Source organism: Magnolia sinica, chromosome 9 (assembly GCF_029962835.1).
Source record: "Magnolia sinica isolate HGM2019 chromosome 9, MsV1, whole genome shotgun sequence".
NCBI classification, from domain to species: domain Eukaryota; kingdom Viridiplantae; phylum Streptophyta; class Magnoliopsida; order Magnoliales; family Magnoliaceae; genus Magnolia; species Magnolia sinica.
Genome location: NC_080581.1, coordinates 17,160,882 through 17,179,601, shown reverse-complemented (window position 1 = coordinate 17,179,601; position 18,720 = coordinate 17,160,882). Strand labels below are relative to the sequence as shown.

The 18,720-nt window shown below is 39.6% G+C and overlaps 1 protein-coding gene across 1 annotated transcript; it reads left to right on the top strand.

The window, feature by feature from the left end:
- The first annotated feature begins 11,735 nt into the window (after nucleotides 1-11,735).
- On the top strand, nucleotides 11,736-16,692 carry LOC131256983 (probable WRKY transcription factor 40). Its single transcript, XM_058258120.1, has 4 exons — nucleotides 11,736-11,868; nucleotides 12,416-12,673; nucleotides 13,952-14,068; nucleotides 15,834-16,692. Exons 1-4 carry the CDS (start codon nucleotides 11,833-11,835, stop codon nucleotides 16,146-16,148), a joined length of 726 nt encoding a protein of 241 aa, XP_058114103.1. The 5' UTR covers nucleotides 11,736-11,832; the 3' UTR covers nucleotides 16,149-16,692.
- The last annotated feature ends 2,028 nt before the right edge of the window (nucleotides 16,693-18,720 follow it).

The following is an 18,720-nucleotide window of genomic DNA, read 5'->3' as shown; positions in this document are numbered from 1 at the left end:
AGTTCGGATCCAAGGTTCGGTTATACCGTCCGGTTCACAGTTCAGTTTAGTTCTATAAAACCTCAAATCGTGAACTGAACCCCAAATCGAGAAGTGAATAAATTAACTATTTTTTTTTTTTTTTGGGAATTGGAACCGGTGCACTTCAAAACCAAGCCAAACCATCTGGTTTGGTTGGATACGGTGTACCAGTTCCACCAGTTCCATGTGCACCCCTTGAATCTTCCATGCAAAAGTTGGACAACTCAAAACTAAGCTAATGAAACCATCGAGTAAGCCACCACATAAAGTTAGACATTTTTTGAGCCGTCCAACTAAAGATTGGATAGGCATGGTTTGCAGGACACCCCATCAAAAAGATTGGATAGGTCTGGTTTATAAGGACACCCAATCAACACAGTGGTTCCCACTTAATACACACGGCATGGTGGGCCCCACACAGCCAACACTGTATGGTAGCGGATTGCGTCCTGCCGCCCCTAGACCATAATCCGTCCAGTCCAGAGATCTATGGGCCCCACCGTGTTGTATTGGTTTTATCCAAGCCGTCAATCCATTTTTTCCATATCATTTTTGTTGGGGATTTGTATTGCGAAATCACACAGATCTGGATCTAGGATTGCAATCCAATGGCACTAAGCACACATAAGAGAACACAAAGATTTAACGTGGAAAACCCTTGTGGGAAAAAACCACGGCACAAAGCGACAGATCTCCACTATAAAAATAGAAATTACAAAGAGAGAGGACTTACCCGATTCGAAGAACCTTGAATCTCACCCTTGCTACACCCTTTGATAACCCTAGAACCCTTTAGAATACATTTAGGAAGCCTTAAAATACCTTAGAATAGTCCTAGAGACCCTTATTTATAGTTTAGGAAACTCCACTTACGCATCTAGTCTGGAAAAGTCCGGAAACCATCTTAAATTTACATAATCCGCACCAAATCTGTGCAAGAATCTGTGTAACCTTAACTAGTCGAGCCGAGGCCTCGACTGGTCGAGGGACCCCCTTGATTGGTCGAGTCATCCCCTCGACTGGTCGAGTGGCCCGGACACCAAAAATAATAGCATGCTGGACTTTGAGTTGAGCAGTGCTCGACTAGTCAAGCGGCTCACTCGACCGGTCGAGCAGCCCCAGAATGTTGAAGGCTTTAACGTCTGACAACAATCTCTACCAAGTCTTCAACATTTAATCGTGTAACTTCTTGACCTCTTCTCTTATCTCTGCATCACATCATAACTTCTTATACACACTCCGTCCTTCTTTTATGCCATCGCCAAGTCCAGAGAAGTTACACAGAACTTAAACTTCTTTGTAGAAATGATTTAGGTGATTATGTCTACCAGATCAAAATTCACGTGCTCAACCGCCTTTGGTCCTGTCTTCACAAAAGGAAAGACGTAGTCTTCTTACCATCTCACCGCTACTGAATATTGCTTGTCGGGTTACTTGCTCATAACACTGATAGCTTATGATATAATCGGTCTAATCCAGACTATGACATACACAGCCAATCGAATTCGAATAAGGCTCATAAGATATCATGCTTTTTCTCATCTATTTTGGGACATGTCCTGAGAAAAACTTGAGGAGAGATGTGTAGGGAATGCTCTTCGGCTTTACCTGGTTCATCACATCCTTGATCAATACCTACGCAAGGTATTCTTCCTGCGATAACCAAAGCCTACTCCTCCCTCAGTCTCAATGCCGAGAACCCTCTTTGCAGCCCCTCGATCCTCCATCCTGAATGTCCCACTTAACCGAGTCTTCAGTACATTGATTTCAGATATGTCATAATTAGCGATCTATATGTTATCAATTCCTGACTCACCATGAAGGACTTGCCTAGGCAACAGGTCGTACTATGACTTCCTGCAAAGTCTTTCTCAGCTCCTTTAACTTTGAACCATTTTGGTTGCTTCATGTAGATCTGCTCTTCACTTTCCAGTGCAGAAGTGCAGACTTCACATACATCCTTCCAGCTCAAGATCACATTGGCCAACTAGCGCCAATCACGGATTTAATAGATACCTGCTATACTGTCGATGCGAATATCTTTAAGAAGTTGATCCCTTCTCTCTGAGTATAACCCTTTGCTACCAACCTCACTCTGTATCTATGATGTATCCTCCTGAAGATCCACCTGCATCCAACTGCTCTCCGGCCCACTGGAAGCTCCACCTGCTCCCATATGTTAGTTTGGTACAACGAATCCATCACATTGCCTATAGTCACTTTTCACTTCTCAGCACCAGGCTCACCTAAATCCATCTGAATAGAAGATGAACCCTTGGCGATATTATAGTCGTCCATGTACCTCGCCGATATCTTGCGATCATGTCGTGTGATTCTTCTCACAGGTGGTTGTTCCACCTGCTCTGTATCCTTGTCCACACGTCTCAGCCTTCTTGCCCTGTCCGCTCATGTGGCCATGCCCAACATGCCACACAGGTGCAGAGGTGGAATCCGCTACATCCACTACAACTCCACCTGTTGAAGTGCTCCCGATCAACCTGTACATGTTACCGAGTCATTGCGCTTTCATTATTACCCGTGCCCCCCTTAGATACCTTAAGAGCATCATCAATACCTGTGAACTTGCAGCCCATTACCTCAAGTATACAAAGAGAAATCAGATTCTTCTTCAAATCAGGAACGTGCTTGACATCAGTCAAGGTATACTCCGCCTAATCAAACATCTTGATATGTACTATACCAATAGCCACAATATTACAAGCAACATCATTGTCCATAAATACCTGTCCACCATCGCACTCCCTGTAACTAGTGAACCAACTTCGATGAGGAGTCATGTGAAAAGATGCTCCTGTGTCTAAAATTCCCTCGCCCTTATGATCATTGTATGACCATCTGATCGTAGACACAGACAATATTACCATCGCATTCACTGGATCCATCTGACGTGGCGGCATTGGCCTCCCTATATGAAGCCTCAAAATCTTCTCTCTTCGATTTAGGATTTTCATAATCCTTCTTCACATGTCCTTCCTTCCCACAGTTCTAACACTTTACCTTTCCTTTGCTATCGCCCTTGGATTTAGACCTAGAACCTGAAGAACCTGTACCTTGTTTAGAATTCATACCCCTTGTAAGCAGTGCCTCAGAAGATATCCCTATGTCGATGTTAAGCTTTCTCATAGCCTTCCCTTGAAGGACTGAGATAACGGTGTTGACACTCAGGGTTTTATTCGTTGAGCACATTGTGTCCTTTTTTAAAAAAAAAGTTGAGTAAAATCCATTGATGGAAAAGGAATAACAACCATTCAGGAGGGACCCTACATAAAGAAAGGGGACCACTCCTATCATATAAGCCTAACTACACAAGGAGGGTGCTCGAGCTAACTGACATAGGAGAGCCAGGAACGCCTAAATGTAGAGAAAAAGACTGACCAAAACCATCAGGAACACCTTAAGTTCCCGAGGCCCGCCTGATCGAGGAGAAGAGGTCCCGGACCTTAGCCGGAAGGGCAGACTTGGAGATAAAAAAATTATTTGGATTACCCTCACTGGCTAATCTAGCCAACGCATCAGCCACAGAGTTTCCTTGCTTGAAGATGTGATTGAACGGAAGGTTGAGGGGATGACGAAACTCCTGAATTGCACCTATCTTATACCAAATGTTCCAAGAAACTGAAGCGTACCTGTTCTCAGCTGCCTTAGCGATGGTCATCGAATCTGATTTGACAATGATGTTACGGAGGCCCAACTTAGAGTAGATCATGATGCCATATAACATAGCTTGGGCTTAAGTTATAGTGTTGGAGGAGCGACTGTAGTTGCGATGGAAGGCAAAGATCAGATTACCATGGTGATCCCTATAAACCCCTCCACCACCACTGGGGCCTGGATTTCCCCTGGAGGAACCGTTGACATTCAACTTGAGCACATTGTGTCCTTGAATGACTCATAAGACGCCGGAAGAGAATTCAGCAATATACATGCTTGTTCTTCATCTTTCATCACTTCCTCTATATCCAGTAATTTGTAAACCAATTTATTAAAGTTGCTGATGGGAGCCTCCAAATCTCCACCCTCTGCCATCTTAAAGTTATACCACTGCTGTTTCAAGTGTAGGCGATTTTCAGAGAATTTTTTTGCATAGACATCCTCTAACTTCGTCTATAACTTAGCCATAATTTTCTCCCTCATGACGTTGTAGAGCACCTCATCCATGAGACATAAACGGATCGATAATAAAGCCTTCTTATCAAGAGTATTCCATTCATCATCAATCATAGTAGACTTTTGCTCCTCAAGAATACCATCTTCGCCTTTCTTGATTAAGGAACTGATCATTTTGATCTTCTATAACTCAAAATTATTTTTCTCTGAGTACTTTGGTTCCCTTGTAAACTACCAAAATAATTGTGGGACTTAGGAATTAAATATGTGTATAAAACACTCATTATGGTGTACATAAGACTACGTAAGGACATTCCTTACACTTGACTTCCAAATGAAAATTTTCTAGAAATCTAGGATATGAACTTTCCTAATAATAATAAAAAAAAACTTCATAGCTAGGAATCACACTCTTGTAACAATCAACAAATGAATTGGACTTAGGCTCATAAGAATTTCCTTAATCGCCATATAGTACACTTGATCGAAAACAAATGCTCTCTGAACTTAAGGAATCATACTAAGAGTCATAATTTGAATTTTCCTAATACATCTCATTACTTAGGAATAATATTTCCCACAAATTCCGACACGTAAAATAATTAGAGGAAAAGTTGTATAATTTTTGGGTAAGATTTCAACCTTAAGCTGAGCATATCAAGACCAAATTTAAGATCTTAGATAAATTTAACAAAATTTTAAACTTATATTTCATGTAGAAACCTTGGCCCTAGGATTTTGTGTTTAGACAATCAGAGTGCGCAGTGGAAGTGTGATAGTCGTTCACGTCTATTCACGTAAATTTTGGGCGCTCTCATTGAAAAATTTGGAGAATACATGATATTTCCCATAAGTCTAGAATAATCGAGACCACGGATCGATAAAAACATGTTCATGTGATGTATATGCGGTTTGTCTCAAATTCTAAGTCCTAGCAAATCTCAATGATTCCAATACCTTGATCAAGCAAAGGATCAAGATTTAATAGGATTATGAGTTGATACCAAAATCTTCTGCTATACGTAAGCAAAGGATCGGTGTATCGGGCTCAAACCTACTACAGCCATCTATCCATGACAGCTCGAACTCAAGAAACCAGAAAAATCATATTGGGGACTAACATTGAAGCTAAAAAATAAAATAAAAATAATGGCAAAGACACAATATTGCTATTAGTTTCCACCTAGGTGGAATCGTAGTCTTATTAAATACTATAGGAAAATCCTGATGTTGGTAGGAATTTAAATAAATTGCTAATTTTGTTTAGTACTAGAATGACTTATAACCTTTAGTGGAACTTAAATGCCTTGGTTGTCCTACTAGGCTGAAGACTCAAGGGTTATGGTAGATCTGTATATAGCTTGTTGGATTTTCACACTTAGACATATACATTGGCCGACTTGTTAAAATAGAGATATGAAAGTTAGAAAAAAAAAATCTACCTATAACTTGTTTAAGTCTAAGTTGTGACAGCACGCTTAGACAGATACGATATAGGGTACACCATTCGGATGGTGTTGGTAATTTAGATGTACGTTATTAATTCTCTAGGTTGAAACTTTCTTTAAGGGGGGTAGATTGTAAGAGCCCCAGTTTTCATAATTACTCGTATACATTTGTACAAACACACAAATTTTAAAGAAAATTGGTGAATGCTTAGAAGCATCAAGAACTAAATTGTCGTCGTTCCTATACATGGCAGAAGTATGGAATTTCGGGGATGAAATTCTCTTTAAGGGGAGGTAGATTGTAACTCCCTGTACTTTATAGTACTCGAGTGTTACCATGTAAATTAATTTAATACAAATATATAAATAATGCAACCTAAATATATACGCTATGAAGTGTATGTACTTTGTAAAGATTTAAAATTTCATGCTAACATGATATGTACGTATTTAATGTATATAAATATTATGAAAATAATATTATATTAAATAAACATAAGGAATAATAATTTCACAACATAAAATCAAATTACAAATAATAATGTAGCATTGAATATCTTTTATAAGTATGTATATGAAAATCATTAGATACTTTAATGGAATTGTATATTATTTAACAATATTATCAAATATAAATTTAATTTTTATTAAATAAGATATTGTACAATCTTCAATTCATTTATACTTATAATACGATATTGTATATTATGAATTATGTATATTAATGAATGTGTGAACAACAACATGTAATTAGTAGTATGTTAATATTAAGATTATATTTATATACATGTATGAGATTTTAAATATTTTATTTATAAATAATATACAAAAGTAAAGGAATCTATGTTAATATTAGTATCGGTTAGTAAAGTATGATGAAAGCCTTTCGAATGGCCCATTAGGACCTTTCTACCGTTGATGCCAAATTTCAGATTGATCTGACCAACAGATCGACGGGAATCTACCATTAGGGTGTGAAATTTGCGAGTATGGCCCACCTGGACCTTGGGTCTGCCCCATCTTTGGTCTAAGGCCATAAGTGGACCCATAGAACCTAATGGATGGTGAGAATTTTATCCAAGCATCATGATGGATCCCACACATACGTTGCATGTGCACCAGAGGGTGTACACCCACCGTGCACCGAGCCAAGGGGCTCGGTCAAACGTTGCTGACCCGCCATTCCTTAAAAGAGAGTGATTTCTCTCTCTCCCTTTGTTTTTCACAACAGACGGATGCCGTCCGCTTGGGACATTCGATGGGACACCATGATCATCGCCATGGGAGATCTGAACCGTCCATCGCGTGCATCCTTCAACCCTAACCAAAATTCAACTGTCAAAACTAATTTTCATGCATGTGCGGACACACGATCCTAGCTGCAATCCAGTCCTGCAAACACACAATTTCCAAAATAGGAAACTGCTCTCCCAGCTAGCTCAGTGATCCGCGTGAGCTGCTCCCACACCACCTCAACCCTCCATCCTAGAGAGATCTCAGCCGTCCCATTCGCTTAGGGCATTCCCAAACAAAACCAAATCTGGTTTCGGTTTCTTCCCATAGTTTTGAGAAAATAGAACGGCAGGATTCAATCCTGGCCTTCCAATCCCATCCGACATCTCTGAGTGAGCTTAGGGATCCATTTAAATCAGATCATCAGTCGACATTAGGTCTCCCACCATTTCTGCAGCCGCAACCAAAACCGAGCCGTTTTCTTCTCCATACGAACCCACCGTCCAATCTCTCCTAAAGCTTCGAAAAAGCTTATCCATAGGCTTCCTAGGGTCTGTATGAATCGTCCCATGTCGGCGGATTGGAGGGAGAAACCCCCGTTTGTCATCCGCCATTAACAGTGGATCATCTCCCTCATTGAAGCCGAACCGAGTTGGGTCCGATTAAGGCTAGAAATGGGGCCTGTTTGAGACTTTTTCAAGTGTTGCTGGATGCTTCCAGCAGCAGCAAAGAGAGAAGAGGAAGAAGAATGAGGGAGAGCTTGGGAGCAGGTGCCGCTGCTCATGGTGGATGCTGCTTTGCTCGGACCCGCTGCTGAGCCAGGACGTCAAGTCGGGAGCACGACTCAGCGTGATTGCAAAGTTTGGACTGAGCCTAGGGCTCGACAAGCTTCAAGAAGATGGAGAGATAAAGAGAGATGTGGCGGGTGAGCTACACTCACATTGAGTGTGAGGGCTGCCACACCAGGCCATTGCACCAGTCAACTCGATTGAGTTAAGGTGCAGTTCGAGCTGAGTTTGGGCCAAGTCAGGCCAACTCCGCTGATTTTGGGCCATGCTTAAGTCGAAGCCAGATGTGGCTGGGCCTTTCTGAGTGAGAGGAAATGAAAAGAAAGGGAGAAGGAAAAGAGGAAGAAGGAAGTTTGAATCGGGCTGGTTGGTTGCTGAGTTGACTTAGTTGGAACCGAGTCCAGCCTAGTCGAGTTGGGATGGGTCTGTCCAGACTCATTGTTGGACATCCCAACAGGGAAGAAGGGAGAAGGCAAGGAGGGGGGCTATGGGCCTTAACTAGCTGAATCAACTCAGTTGGGGACCAAGTTAGAACACTGACTGGTTGGTTGGCCGAGTCTATCAACTCTGCTAGATATGGGCTTTTGGCGGAGGAGAAAAGAAGAAGAAAAGGGAAAGAAGAAAGAAAGAAAGGAGGAAAAGAGAAGGAGAGTGGTTGCTCATTGTGTTGAGTCGAGTCAACTCGACTCGAACCAATTTTACCTAGGTGAGTCCACCTTCCCCTTCCATATTTAAATTATTCGATCATAAATACCACTGTTACCATCATCATCATCATCAGGATTGTAAATTCCATATACGAATAGCCATTAGTAGATTACCAACATTAATGCTAATTATTACATGCAAATTATCATTATTGAATACTAGAACTTACTTTGTTAACCTTAAGTATTATGATTGGAGATTAGAGCATACTATTATTTCATTTCAATAGCTATTAGTGCCTCATTAACTAATATTAAGTATACTATTAATATTAATAATCATTTTGAAATTTTTAGTGTTATTAGCATTACGATCAACTATACATCAGTAGCCATTATTTGATTATTATTAGTACGTTATTAATATTGTGATTACATTCATTAGAGATTGAATCTTAAAATTTATCCTATAACTAAATTTAAGAATGAAACCCTAAAACCTAGGTAATCTCAATCCTAAGTTAAGACCTTAACCCTAAATAATGTAAAAAATTTGTATCTGACCATACGATTTTACAATGTATGGTAGGATTTGGTTCTAATGACACCTGTGTTTCCTAGCGACACTAATGGTGGACTTGACACGTAAGGTGATGACTCACCCTTTGAGCTTCCCTCTAAAATTCATTAATCTAGATATGGATAGTACCTTGATTTCTCTTATTGCGTTACTTACCTTATTATATGAATATGTTAATCTGTTGTGGAATTGAATCATATAATGGACATGTCTTTTTAAATTTAGTAAGTATAAATGATTTGATGCTTACATGCTATTTTCATTTGTATAACCTGCTATTTGATTAGATGTTGCTACTTGTGATCATTTAATGGATAGAATGAGACTTGTGTGGACTCCATCTTGCGGTTCATGTTTGCCCTATTTGGCTTGGATCGTCTATTTTGCCCTTCATGGCTTTGATGGGTCGTTAGTGTCCTTTTGTGGCTTGATGATTATATTCACATATCTTATTGTTTTCTAGCCATTTTGCGGTGTTCGGTCGTATTGTGATTTCCGGGTGGAGCGGGTGTTCGCTTGGTAATTTCCTAGCCATCTTGTGGTGTTCATATACGATACGATTTCTGGGTGGTCTAGAGTTTATATGTTGGTTTTCTAGCCATCTTGCGGTGTTCAGTCGTACCATGATTTTCGGGTAGAGCGGGTGTTCGCTTAGCGATTTTCTAGCCATCTTGCAGTGTTCACATACGATATGATTTCTGGGTGGTCTAGAGTTTGTGTGTTGTTTGTCTCTTCATCTTGCGGTGTTTAGTCGTACCATGATTTTCAGGTGGAGCGGGTGTTCGCTTAGCGATTTCCTAGCCATCTTGCGGTGTTCACGTATGATATGATTTTCGGGTGAAGTAAACGTCAGTATGTTGTTCTCTTTTCATCTTGCGGTGTTCAGTTGTACCATGATTTCCGGGTGGAGTGGGTGTTTGCTTAGCGATTTCCTAGCTATTTTGCGGTGTTCACGTACGATATGATTCCCCAGTGAAGTAGAGGTTTAAAGGTTGATTTTCTATTCGCCTTATGGATTTCACTTGTACCATGATTTTCGGGTGAAACGGGTGTTCGCTTAGCGATTTCCTAGCCATCTTGCGGTGTTCACGTACAATGTGATTTTCGGGTGTAATAGAGAGTCGTATGGTTGATTATTTGATTACATGAACATATATCCTTATATTGTGATTGCGATTATGTTTGCTTATGATGAGATTCTGTTGACTGGCTTGATTTTTGAGTGTATGATCATGATTATGAATTGTCTTGTTCAATATATCCATTTTCATGACTTGCGAGCTGTATTAGATTATGAATGATGAATGTGCAATTTTAAAGGGTATTCCTCACTGCGATAGCCATTGACGCTATCAAACCGTAACAGTTGATGTAGGTGTATAGCAAGCCGATGCTGTTCACAGGGTCGCTACAGGATTTCACATCCCAAGATTGTTGTAATTTACATTATTTCACATGTAATATTATTTCATTTTATAAATGTAAGAATGGGGGCATTGGTTTGTATAAGTCATTATAGGCAGTTTCTTGTATATTCCAATTGTAAATGAAAATTTTCATTTCGTATGATTTATCCATTCTACGCTCATCTGCTACTCTGATGATTGAAAAAAATATATATACTTGAATTTGACTATCCTTTAAGGTTAACACTTGGGTTTTTAGAAAACGGGTTGCGTACTCGGGTCCTGAAAACTCGAAGCATTACATTGCCATTATTACTAATCCCTCAGATTCAGATCTGTGCCCCAACGATTGGTCTAATACCACTTGTTGAGGATTTGTGCTACGGAATCACATAGATTTGGATCTAGGATTGCAATCCAATGGCACCAACCACACACAAGAGAACACAAAGATTTAACGAGGAAAACCCTTGCCGGAAAAAACCACGGCACAAAGCGATAGATCTCCACTATGAAAATAGAAATTACAAAGAAAGAGGACTTATTCGATTCGAACAACCTCGAATCTCACCCTTGCTACACCCTTTGATAACCCTAGAACCATTTAGAATACCTTTAGAAAACTTTAGAATACCTTAAAATAGCTCTAGGGACCCATATTTATAGTTTAGGAAACTCCACTTACGTACCTAGATCAGAAAAGTCTGGAAACCACTTCAAATTTATGCAGTTCGCACCAAATCTGCACAAGAATCTGCGTGACCTCGACTAGTCAAACTAAGGCCTTCGATTGGTTGAGGGACCCCTCGACCGGTCGAGCCATCCCCTCGACTGGTCGAGTGGCCCGGACACCAAAAATAATAGCACGTTAGACTTTGAGTCGAGCAGTGCTTGACTAGTTGAGCGGCTCACTCGACTGGTCGAGCCAAGCCCTCGGCCGGTTGAGTAGCCCCAGAATGTTGAAGGCTTTAACGTCTGACAATAATTTTAAATTATTGGGGATTGAACGCCCACCAATAAATTTTTTTTTTTTTTTCTGGAGTGGGCGAAGTTTTGATCCTTTTGGATAAAGCTTATATTTGTGTTTTCCCTTTATCCAGGTTTGTCTGACCATATGAACAGGTTGGATGGCAAATAAACATCATGGTGAGCCCTAGAAAGGTTTCAACAGCGGACGTGAGTGTCCCACTGCTTTCTTTGGTGTGGTCTACTTCATCTTTATGTATGCCTCATTTTTTAGATCTGAGCATAAAATGATATGCAAAAAATGGATGTACGGAAGGGATGAAACTAATACATCACGGTATGCACCAAAGAGCCCTGCCAAGACGGATTATCGTCCAGCGTGTGCAGGACGCAAAGTAGGACGCAATCCGCTTCCAGTTCCCTGGATAACAAGCTACCCTACGAGGACTTGTAGAAAAACTGACCTCGTTCTTAAATGCTCATATGCCATTTTTTCAATGACATGGATTTAAAGATCTATAAAAAGACCGATCTTTTCCTTATTCCACGAATAGGAAGAAATCCATGTCACTATAAGAAATAAACCTTTCTTTTCTTTCTTTCATTCTCGAAATCATGGGTTCTGAAGAATGCGTCTCCGACAGAAATAAGGTATGTGGTTGGTTATTCCATTCAAGGCTGGGAATTCTTCTCCAAGCTATTCCATTTCCATATGAATTCTTGTTATTTTCTATATTCATGTCTTAGTTTTCGTCTATCCAAACACCATCTTTTAATGGAAGCATCTTGAAATTATCTTAAAATGATTTCTTGTCAAAAGCTAGTTTAAAGTTTACTATATGAAAAGATCTTAAAATGGTTTTCTTGATTCCTTTAGGCCGTGTTTGGTATATTGTTGTTTCATGATCAGAGAAAAATACCCCGTCACTATCACAATTTCTATTCTTAGCAGAATTTCCAAAAAAATTGCAAAATAAGGCTCTTTTGTGTTGTATTGGAAAGAAAAATCTCTTAACAAGAATTAAAATTCTTTTCAAGAAGGGTGATCTTCATGGTGGGACATATCTTTTAATGGTACTTGTTTCCTACTCAAGTGTCATGTACCTAAAGTTGTGGTACAGTTGCTTGTAGGTGATCAGTTCTCAATCCAAACTGCTAGAAATTAATTGGAAATTTACATTTTTTCTGATATATTCAGGTGCACAATCTAAAAGTCGAGTTAGAACGTTTAAGCAAAGAGAATGAAGGGCTGAAACGTATGATTTCGGCCATGTACAGTAACTACGAAATTCTTGAGGGCCATTTGAAGAGGAAGAGAGCCGATGAGGAGGGAAGTATTGCCATGGTGCTGAGCCATGACTCGAGCCAAAGACAGATGACCAGACCCATTGCACCACCTACGCGACCGATGGAGCGGAATGTCTTTGTTAGAACTGATGCACGTGACGCTGGCTTGGTAAGTAGCTTGGTGGGTTAAATGGTTTTTTTTTTTTAAAATAAAATAATGGACGGGATTTCTGATGGAGACATGTAGTGGAACCCATGATCCTCATGACACTCTGATGGGCCTGAAGGGCCATGGCTTAAAATCAGGTCAGCTGGTTTATCCTGTGCTGGATTGGAGGTGGAAAATTGATGCAGGGATGGACGTGATGAGGTCGAGCACCGTCTTCCAAGGGGGGGATAAATATTCCGAATTCAAGGACTCCTCACAAAGATGCCTCGAATCCGTGAGGAAAAGAAGAAAATAGAAATAATTTTAGAAATTTATAATGAATTGTTTGATGATTAAAACAACTTTATAACCTTCTTAAATAATGACATGAAACATAGGAAGAAGTTTTGGAATTAAACTACAACTAAAATTCTTAGAAATGGTGACTTACAATAAATAGTAAACTTACTATTTATAGGCGGGTCCTAATTCCTAGGAGACATCACAGTTTCGGTCAAAAATATTGTGTCCTATATTGCTCAACCATGCTATTCTCCTAATTATTGTAAGAAGTTTTCAGGTTGGACGCAACTCAAGTCCAACTGATGAAGAATTATAATTATATTAAAACTTACTATAAATAGTAAAAATGAAAATAAAACGAAAATTTGATCCTCGATCTGATAGAGTCTTGCAAATTTGGCGTGCAACCCAGCATATTTGGGTTGGGTGGCTAAAGTAACTCGTCTTACCCCAAAATCATATATGGCATGGTGGATGACTCATTTCGGTTTGCGAGATATGACCGTTTTAAGGTTCTGATGGTCCTCATCACTTCTGCCTCCGATCGAGCCTTTTTAGGTCCATCTTGGCCATGAAATTGTACGTGACCCGCTTTACATCAAAAATTTTGGATGGAGAGGTTTTGGACCATCGACTGTCTCCTAAAGTCCTGTAAGTCAAAGAGCTTCAGGTGCATAGGCCACAGGGACATGTGGGTAGTCCAATTAATTAATCTGGACTGTCCATACTTCATGATAGCTGAATATATGATTTTAACCTTCTGGCCGGTGGCGATAGGGTAACAATAAACGTTTGAACCATCCATTTGTGTGGTTCATCATGGATTTCTTGTGGTCCCCAAGGATTACATAAGGCAACTTTTGGAAGGATATGATAATCTGATCGGTGTAAATGTTCCATCATGGCCCATAAAATGTGCTCTAAACTTAAATGGATTGTCCAGAATGATTGATCTACTTTACTTGTATTTATTTATTTATTTTATTTTTATTTCAGACGGTGAAGGATGGGTACCAATGGAGGAAATACGGACAGAAGGTCACGAAAGATAATCCATCACCCCGATCTTATTTTAGATGTTCTACAGATCCTTCATGCCCCGTCAAGAGGAAGGTGATTTACTAAATAATTCTTAAGTAATTATAGGATTCTCCATAAGTGGGGGCGCACTGTCAGGTAATCCAGATTGCTGGGTCGTTGCATACCGTGGTGGATGGACCATGCCCCAGAGCTCTCCCATATAGGATAATCGTAGCTATCAATCTTCAATCTTTTCTCAGTTGGTTGGTATATCTCTTTTATGTGACATAACCAACAGGTTTGATGGCAAATAAATATTACGGTGGGCCTTAGGAAGTATTTAATGGTGGGCGTTCAATTGCTTTTTTTTTTCTTCTCGCGGTGTGATCCACTTGAAATCTAGATTCGTCTTATTATCATTATTATCATTTTTGTCTCATGCCTTAAAATAATATTGAAAAGTATATGAATAGTGTAGATAAAACATTTATATATATATATATATATATATATATATATATCATGGTAGCACTCACATGATACCGTCCTGCACTACCTTGCCACTGGCAGTGTCAATTGGCAATCAGCACACCCTGGTCCATAGCTCAAGTAGTAGACTGAGTGAAGGATACCTTGTTTCAACACTGAGGTCTTGGTATCAATTCCCTAGTGGGGTAGCTAACAGTGAAGTGTGAACTGGCAGTGTTGTGTACTAACAAGCTAACCAAAAACAAAAAAATATTGGCAATCAGCATCCCAAATACAATGAACTCAGTTCACTTTGATTATGACATAACTAGGGTTGCTCGACCGTAGGTGGAGTCTACCATGATGTTTGTAATAAATTCACCCCATCCATTCGGATTTTCCAACTCATGTTAAGGCATCGGTATGAAATTGATGCAGATCCAAGGCTCAAAGTGGACCTCACAACAACTTTAAGATATTCAATAGTTTGTGTTCCTTCCCAGTATTTCTTGTTGTGTGGTTCATTTGAGCCTGCCATTTGTTTATTTTTTGAGGCCATCGCTGAATATGACATGACAAAACAGATGGACGGTATTGGTTTCTTATAAATCCATGTGGCCCCATGAATGCTTCAGCGGTAGGCATTTGATCCCATTGTTTGCCATCATGTGGCCACTAAGCTCCGGAATATCCTCATGATTTTCAGGATCGTGCCCTAAAATAAGCTGTCAAAATGGATAGATGGTGTGGATTAAAAACAGACATCATGATGGACCCAAATTGTGAGGCACACCTAAATATTATATGGCTAAGGGCCCGTTCGGCCGGGCGGATTGGAAGGGACTGGCCGGGCGGATTGGAAGGGACTGGATGGTATTGGAAGGGATTGGAAGTTAAATCTTGGGATTGGCCGGGCATGCCAAACAGACTGGGTGATCTGATCCTGGGATATAGCAATCCCATGGATCTTAAGACAATCCACTGACAACACCAACATTACCTTTAAATCCCATCCAATCCACCCTAATCCATTCAAATTTGACTGGGACATGTTTGGTTCGAGGGATTGGAAGAGATGGGAAGGTTTAATCCCGGGATTAGCTGGGCATGCCAAACAGACTCGATATAGCAATCCCTGGATATAGCAATCCCATGGATCTTAAGACAATCCACTGACAACACCATCATTACCTTGAAATCTATGCCATCCACCCTAATACCATTCAATCCCTTCCAATCCAACCGGCCAAACGGGTCCTAAAATCATCACACGGATTGAAATGTCCAACAAACTCACATCAACGGTTAAAATTAATTATTTTTAGCGGTCCATCTGGCCCACCCGAGGTTTTTGACGCAGTATTCTTTCTTTCTCAATATTTGAATTCAGGTGCAAAGGTGCGCGGAAGATGAGTCGGTCCTCATGGTGACATATGAAGGAGAGCACACCCATGGGCTAGTTGGTGGGATGCATGGCTGCAAGGCCAGTTCGCCCTGTTCAGTTTCAGTTAATCCTGTCCGTCCATCCATCACCACTGATCTAACTCTAAGTGACACCAATCACAAAACCACAACCGTCTATCAAAACTTCACTAATAGTAATATGGAAGAATACGTGGCCTCCTTGGCCAGGGACCCCAACTTCGTTTCAGCATTAGCGACTTCAGTTGCACGCTCTAGTATCTACCATCCTAATCAGGCATAGAGATGCATTTTTCTGTATGATTCGCATAATGTTAATGGTGGTCATCATTTTATGGGCCCACTGTGATTAGTGAGGGACATCAAAGCCTTCAGATGCAGCTCCTAATGTTAGGCCTAGATCCCAAAATCCATCTTGATTCAAGACTTAGTTGACCACACCAAAAGGAAAATAATGCACCTTCTAATAGCACCATTCAAGATATGAAGCCCTGCATTCAGCCCATGATTTTCAGCCCAATTGTATTTAATGGTCTTTATGATGCATGGTTTATAAACTATGTTGCATGCATGGAAAAATAAAAATGATAAAACTCAACTACATGTCTTAGAACTATTTTACATTGCGTAGTAACTTGTATTTTGTCTCAAAAAGATTTTATATACATTGGGATCCATAGTTGTTATTAATGTAAGATGTTTTGTGATTGGTCAATATAAGGGCTCATTTGCAATAAGAAAGGAATTCATCTTTGAATTATTAAAAATAATATTATTTCTTACAAAATTTCAGTAGAAAAAAATAGTTGACTGATTCATCTTTCGTTGTAAGTCCCACCAATATCAGTCAAGTGATTCCCAATTCATTGGGCACCACTTTGTAATTGCAGATATTTTAATTTTCGATGGATTTTTGTAACGCTACTGGTAATTCTTTGTCAAGTCTGTTTTCATCTTATAAAATTTTATTCTATTCTGATTTTCAAGTAATATTAGAATTTGTTATGTATCAATTGCCATGCCCCAAAATTTTATTAATCTCACGCAAGATTATTAAAGAAAATTCAGACGAATATGAAAAGACGTTAGATCATACAAGCATTAGCATGTAAACAGCCCACAATCACATTATTGGATCATTTTGAGAGGAACCCAAGTAGAACACCTGTGTACTATTTTAAGAAATCACTTAGGACAGTTGACGCAGGGATGATCATGATGAGGTCGATCATCATCTTCCTCGAGGATAAACTACTCTGAATCTACAGGGCTTCTCTAGACTACTCACAGAGACTTCTCGAATCCGCGAGGCAAAAGAGCAAGAAAATAGAAATAAATTCTAATAAATTCAAATTTTATTTGATGAATAATCATCTAATGTGTTTCCTTACACCATTAATAAAGAAAAAATAAATCAAAATTCGTAATTACCAAAAATAGAAAAATTCTAACTCTAATAAAAATTCAAATTCTAATAAAATTCTTCTAAAGCTTAATTTTTAAAAATAAAAATTCTAAACAAACTTTTGCTAGAAGAGTCCTAGCATAATTACAAGTTATTTTTAAAAAAGGAAGAAAATCTAAAACTCTAAAAATAAAAAAATATTTAAAAAATTGGAATACTAAAAAAGTAAAATTTTTCTAAAAATTAATTTTTGAGCTTTTATGATGAAACGGACAGATGGGACCCATGTCGGTTCACCTCGGATGGCCCGTTTCAGTAAAGATTGATAGGTTGTGCGCCCCTCAATGATACCCGGATCAAAAGTTACGGTCAACGGTCCACCTTCTTTTGGCCCCACCATGCCATGTTCTACATCAACAGTACACCCGTATATCATTTTAGAAAACATCTAAGGTATTCTATTATCCAACATAATACATTATCATTCCAACTGTCACATTATAGATCCTAAAGGCTAGATCAAATCATGCAATTCTAGCAACAATTCAAGAGCAGAATTAAAATCTGATACATCGTTACTTGGAAATTTTACAAAATATGGGAGGATCACCCACCTGATGTGAATCATGAATCTTTTGATGAGGTTTAGTACCACACGTTACTCCTGAACTGAATAGGTTGGATTTCTTTAGAGATTGAATTTGTGAATTACTATTGGCAGCAACGGGGTCTTTTACTCTCTGAACCCAACTCCAAATTTCAAAGAAAACACTTTCACTCACTGAGTTAACTCAGTGAGTCATGGTGCTATGATGGCAATGGTGTAACAATGTAAAGGGTCTGAGATCGATCTGACTCAAATGAAGGTTGCTTACCTTAGAGATTGCTGTAAAGAAAGGTGCGTTCGAGATCAGACTGGACTCGGCAACTAGCGGCAGAATTCGATGGAACCGGATTTTACTCGGTGAGTCATAACGCAAGAAAACTGGTGTTTTATCTTCTTAAAATCATCAGCGATGCAAGGGCTTACCTCTAAGGAAAAACCAAGATCCGAGGTCGATTCGGACTCGGCATAGCTGCTAGATTCAGCAAAATCTGGTGTGACTCGACAGGACTAAGTTAACTCAGTTGGAGGGTGGTTCGTCTCTCTCTCTCCCTCTCTCTCTCTATGTGTGTGTGTGTTTCTTTTACCAGCTGGCTTCTCTTCTAGTTATTTGAACTCTCTCTGGACGAAAGGATTATTATTATTACTCCCGGAGTGGTATGGGCACAAGGAGTCTTGGACAAGTTGCTTACGAAAATGGAGTTGCACTCGCGATTCATCTAACTCCAAACATTGAATTTATCTGGATGATTAGATGATTGTGCATTGATCAGGTGGGCCTCAATTGATAAATCAGATCTACAGATAGGGTCTTATGCGACACAATCGGTGGTGGGTTCTAGTTGG

Excerpts from the sequence above, each read along its gene's own strand:
- LOC131256983 (XM_058258120.1), top strand. The coding sequence starts at position 11,833 with ATGGGTTCTGAAGAATGCGTCTCCGACAGAAATAAG. Across the intron at positions 11,869-12,415 it reads GCGTCTCCGACAGAAATAAG|GTGCACAATCTAAAAGTCGA; the intron begins GTATGTGGTTGG and ends TGATATATTCAG. Across the intron at positions 12,674-13,951 it reads ATGCACGTGACGCTGGCTTG|ACGGTGAAGGATGGGTACCA; the intron begins GTAAGTAGCTTG and ends TTTTTATTTCAG.